The 5571-nt window shown below is 36.9% G+C and overlaps 1 protein-coding gene across 1 annotated transcript in view; it reads right to left on the reverse strand.

The window, feature by feature from the left end:
- Nucleotides 1–5571, reverse strand: part of LOC106881377 (DNA polymerase delta catalytic subunit) — a 54954-nt gene that overhangs the window by 11219 nt on the left and 38164 nt on the right. Inside the window, exon 19 of the mRNA XM_014931744.2 lies at nt 4213–4385. Within this exon, the coding sequence (XP_014787230.1) occupies nt 4213–4385 (173 nt within the window). The remainder of the gene's footprint in view (nt 1–4212; nt 4386–5571) is intronic.

Genomic DNA, 5571 nt, shown 5'->3' on the forward strand with positions numbered 1-5571 from the left:
ATATATACATATATATATATATATATTACGGTTATGTTGAAATAGGTCATATGAGAAAGTGCAGCATTGACAACAAAACATTTGTGGAGTAAACGATGGGCTAATTTCACTAAGTGACATGTTATGTATCCATTTTCCAGGCCCTAAACTGTTGTGGAAAATTGGGGGTGGGAATTTGGTGATTTTTGGACGCACTGAAGAGCTGTCAGTGGATATACTCTCCTTTGTGGCAGTCAGCACTGAATTTAACACGAGCCATCGTCTGAAGTTTTGACACCTCCTTCAGGTTTGTTGACCTCATAAAGTAAATTTGGAGAAATTGTGGATGTTCATTTGTGGGTAACAGGGAACCAATGAGGTGATAGACTTGCCCTTGAACTTTGAAGTTCAAGTTTAAGTATCTTCTTAGATGCAGTAAACGATGTCATTTGAAATGCAGAGTTCTATTGTCTGATATTGTTCAGAAAATACTTTGACTGGATGGAAGTGCTTTGTAGAAGAACCATAAGAGGTTGAGGAGGAGCTGCTAGTGCTGGCCATCTTACCTGACCACTTAAGCAGCACATGCCATTTGTTTCATTTGAAAATTTTAAAGCTCTACAGAAATGACAATTTGTGTTTAGGACATCAATTTGGACAGAGTTATCACTTTTATAAGAATGGGATGGAACATATCTGGAAAGCGACTCCAGGAGTTGTGAAGAACAAATTTGTACGTAGTCTGTTTCTGGGAGCCATTCTATTGGACCTCTGTCTAATCATTAAAACATTGATTTAATGATCCAGCATTAAGTGCTGCAGCATGCATTTGCTGATCTTAGGAAAGTGCCATCTCCCTTCTCTCTTGAGACTCTGTCCGACATGCTGCAGCATGCTTTAGCTGACCTTGGGAAAGTCTTATCTCCCTTAAGGAGCCGTTTATGCATCATTTCAATGTCATGTTAATGTAAGTGTTAAAATGAAACTGTAAATGTAAATAACTTGCAACATTGCAACAGGTACGATAATTATGAATTGGTCATTGAATGGTAAAGTGAATCAAACAAAGTCAAACATTGTTATGAACCAATTAGGCTGGTATTTCTAGCACGTCCTGCTACCACTGAACAGATATTTGTGATAAAGGACATGCCATTATTGCAAATAGCTGTTACGTGGTAGCAGCTCGTGCTTGAAATAGCAGCCAAATCTTTCATTTTCTGTAGAAAAGAGCCATTTATGTGGCAGGGGACCTCAGACTTTCGGGAGAAAATCTGAGGTCCCCCACCACAACCGTCCCTTTATTTCTGAAGAAAAATAGGAGGTTTGTGGCATATTAGGGTACTTCCATGCAAAAAAAATCCCTCTTTTTTTTTCCTTAGTGAAACATGTGGGTGCATTTATCAAAATATATCCAATTTACAAATGAAAAAGGTTACATACCAAATTCAGCAGAATGAATGAATAGGTTTTACTTGATTAGTATTGCTATGTAACAGTGTTGTCATCAATTATAATGGTTGTTAAAATGAATCGATATGAATGACTCCATAAAATAAGACAAGTGGAAACGACTGCACACCATACAGGGTGTTCAGGAATGAACGATGGAAGCACAATATTAAATGTTAATGTAAGGGTTAATATCTAGGTTTGTTTTTATAAACTCTAAGTAACCTGAAAAGGTCATAGATGAAGTGGAAACACATCAATCAAACATGGCAAAACTGTGCTTTAAATGTAACAAAGTGTCAACTTGCATTGTTCAATGACAGAACGACGAAGTTATTTACTTGGAGGAAAATTTGTGAATCTGCTTTGAATCACAAACAGAATTAATGTTAATTTAAGAACAACATGCTGTTATCACAGATAGCCGTTATGTGGTAGCAAGGCATGGTAGAAATAGCAGCCAAATCTTTCATTTTCTGTGGAAAGGAGTCGTTTACGCGTCATTTCGATGTCATGTTAATTTAAGTGTTAATATGAAACTGTAAATGAGCAAGGAAAGTGAAGCATTGTTTTGAACCAGAAGAATAAAAGTGAAACATAGATGTTATTCTTTCACTTTTTGATATGTGTAAAAAAATTGCTCCAGGCTGCATTAGGGATGAAGTTGAAAACTTTTTTGGCCCATGACAATCCAGGGACTGTATGGAATGTATGTGTAAAATTTGAATGAAATCGGTTGTGTAGTTCTCAAGTTTTAGGGATTCAGACTGACACACATTCTCAATTTTATATATTAAGATATACACGCGCGCATGTGTGTGTGTATTCATTATTTTCCAAAATTTATTGAAACAAAGGCAGAGTATTTCAACTAGAATATGGTAACCAGAGGGCTACCTTGGTAGAAACAGCAGCCAAAGCTCCCTCATACCACAGCTTTTCAGCTTATAAAAAGAAAAAAGGAGAGTTCATTGGACATGATGTAGTTTTAGTCTTAAAAATGAGATGGTCTTGATCAGAAAACATTTCTTTAATCTTCATCTCCCTGATTAGGACTAACCTAACTTAACAACAACTCCAAGTACATCTAATTCCAATATTGCAACATTAATATTCCTACACAATTTTCCTGAGAAAGTGGAGTTTCCTGAGAAAGAGGTTTAATATGCCACATATTATCTTGAAGAAAACCACACAGAAAGGAAATTGAACAGTAAAGTGTTAAAATCTAACTTACAAGAAATTCCACAAATGTCAATAACGAGAGGAGCTGATTTATCTGCTGACATTTTATTTAGATAAGAGAAGTTGAGAAAGCAAACAAGTGTCACGTAAAATGAGATTAGAAGTTTTGATTCTACACAACAACGAGAGCAAACATTTTAAGAAAAACAGAAATAAAATATATTCAAATCAGATAGATATCCATCATCATCATTTTCCATGCTGGCATGGGTTGGGTGATTTGACAGGAGCTGGCAAGCCAGAGTGGTGCACCAGGCTCCGATTATGTGTTTTGGCAAGGTTTCCACAGTTGGATGCCTAATTGAATATTAGCTGGTGATTCATTTTCTATGGTGATGTTTAAACAAAATTTTAATATTTTTACCTTTTGCTCAGTTTACCTAGATTTACCTGTAATTAGAGTCACTTTGAGACAAAAGTTATGCAATAGAATTGATTAAGAACCCTTTCTTCAATTATGCTCCAAATATCACATTAATATGTTGATAAGTAAAAAAGTTACAGTTGCTAAATGAAACTAGTCTAAATTCATGATTATTTTAGAATTTAACTGAAATTCATGACGGGTGTATTTTGGTCAGAAATATATTAACGAAAGGGTTAAACCTTTCAATTTCTTGCTTAAGACATGTAACTATGTCTTAGCTTCCTAAAAAGTTGTCCCCTCAAACGCTGCCAACAACTGGTTTCTGGCTCTCATTTCCAGTGTCTCGAAACAAAGATAACTAATGAAATGAAGTCAACTCGAAATTAAGATAACAGTGGTGGAAATGAAGATAACTAAACACCATCTTCATCAAACTGAACCTCTACCTGTCTTCAGTAACCCCATTAACCCTTTTCATACTAACCCACCAGAGACTGCCCTTGATTCTTCTATAACACAAACTTCCTGTTTTAACCCTTTAGCAGTCAGATTACTCTGTCAAATGTAATGCTTATTTATTCCCATTGTTTTGAATTAATCATGCAATATCTTGTAGCTTCCAGATTTTGATGATGTGTTTGTCTATTTTCAGAATGACATCATTTGGTAGGTGTGAGGAACCAGATCTGACCAGTTTGAACATAAAACAGGTAGAGTACTTTGGCCAGATATGGCCGGTTTAAATGCTAAAGGATTAAAGTTATCTAAACTAAAACCTTCCAACAAGATTGTAAACACCAGCTTAATAATGTCAGAGTTATTTTACAAAATGCTTCATTATTTTCAAAATTAGCTTTAAAAAAGCTTGCTTCCCAACCATATGGTTCCAGGTTCAGTCCCACTACTAACTACAACTTCAAGGCCAACCAAAGCAGGGTGAGTGGATTTGGAAGGCAGACACTGAAAAAAGACGTGTGTATGTGTGTATGCATGCGTGCCTTTGTGTCTGTGTTTACATCCTGTAATTTAGCAGTTTAGCAAAAGCTACCAATAGAATAAGTACCAGGCTTTAGCAAAAAAATAAGCATTGGGGTTGATTCATTCAACTAAAAATTCTTCAAGGCAGTGCCCCAGCGTGATTGAAACAAGTAAAAAGGTAAAAAGATAACCTGTCTATGAGAAGCATCTTCAAACAACTGTTGATGAGATTAGCGACCAATGGAGAGTTGTCTCGACGAACCGTTTCGATACCCTTGCAGTCCATTTTGTCGTACTTGTTAGGGTTAGTCCAATACAATCCAGCATAACGCTTCTTGTTGATCAACAAGTACGGGAAATAAACCTTGCAGGGAGAAACAAAAGAAGAGAAGAGATGGAGGAGAAGGTAAGAATGAGTGTGGATCAGGGTTAGAGTAGAAGTAGAGATCAGTGAGAGGATTTTTAACAACGGTATGAGGTGTGCTGAGGGTACAGCAATGATATTTAAGAATTTAAAATGAGACATGACCGTGCATGCATAAGTGATGTGTACTCATAACTATGAATGAAAGCATGGTTAAGAATGATTAAGCTCACTTTACAATCACAATATCTTGAATTCATTTCTTCACAATTCACCATGCTGCAGCTGCAGTCACACAACTCCACTGTATCCATAACAGGATGGGTAAACAAGTGCTATGCCTTGCCAAAGGGCAGCCTGTAACTATGCAGGGCATAGCCATCACCCAGTAACATAGGTGTATATATATATATATATAGAGAGAGAGAGAGAGAGAGGGGGGCCATCCCATAAATAATGCGTGTTTTTTTTCAATTGTATGAACTAAAAGTCAGACGGGACAGGATAAACTACCTGCATCAACTTGCTATAAAAGCAGGTTGTCATTTTATCTTGATCTTATTCTCAGTGCAAATTTTGAAGAGTGCAATTCGATTTTAAGTTATTTTTTCAAAGCTATACTGGAAGTGACAAAGGAGCATATCTGGCATATTTTGCTTTATGAATTCAATGAAGGCAACAATGCAACTGAAATTGCAAGGAATATTAATGCAGTATATGGGGATCAGACAATAAGCTTAAGCCAGTGTCAACGGTGGTTCCAGAGATTCCGAGCTGGAAACTACAGCCTAGAAGACGAGCCTCGTCCTGGAAGATCTGTAGAGCTTGATGAGGACATCCTGCAAACCCTGGTGGAACAAAATCCCATCATAACTGTTGAGGAATTAGCAGAGAAGCGTGGATTTGGTCATTCAACCATTCATTGACACCTGCAGGCCATCGGAAAAGTCAGCAAATTGGGTCAGATTTCAAGTTCGATTCCAGGCAGTGACCTGAACAACACCAACAACAACAGCAACAACAACAACAACAACGACGAAAAATAGCTTAGGAATGAGAACCGGAGTTCGAAATTCCCCAAGATACCTGATGAAGGCTGGTGGGTATATCAGCCGAAACGTTGTGTTAACAACAAACAAGATAAGAACAAATATCTGTCAAATGTAAATAATGAAAGAGTAAAATC

This window comes from Octopus bimaculoides, chromosome 11 (genome assembly GCF_001194135.2).
Source record: "Octopus bimaculoides isolate UCB-OBI-ISO-001 chromosome 11, ASM119413v2, whole genome shotgun sequence".
Lineage (NCBI taxonomy): Eukaryota > Metazoa > Mollusca > Cephalopoda > Octopoda > Octopodidae > Octopus > Octopus bimaculoides.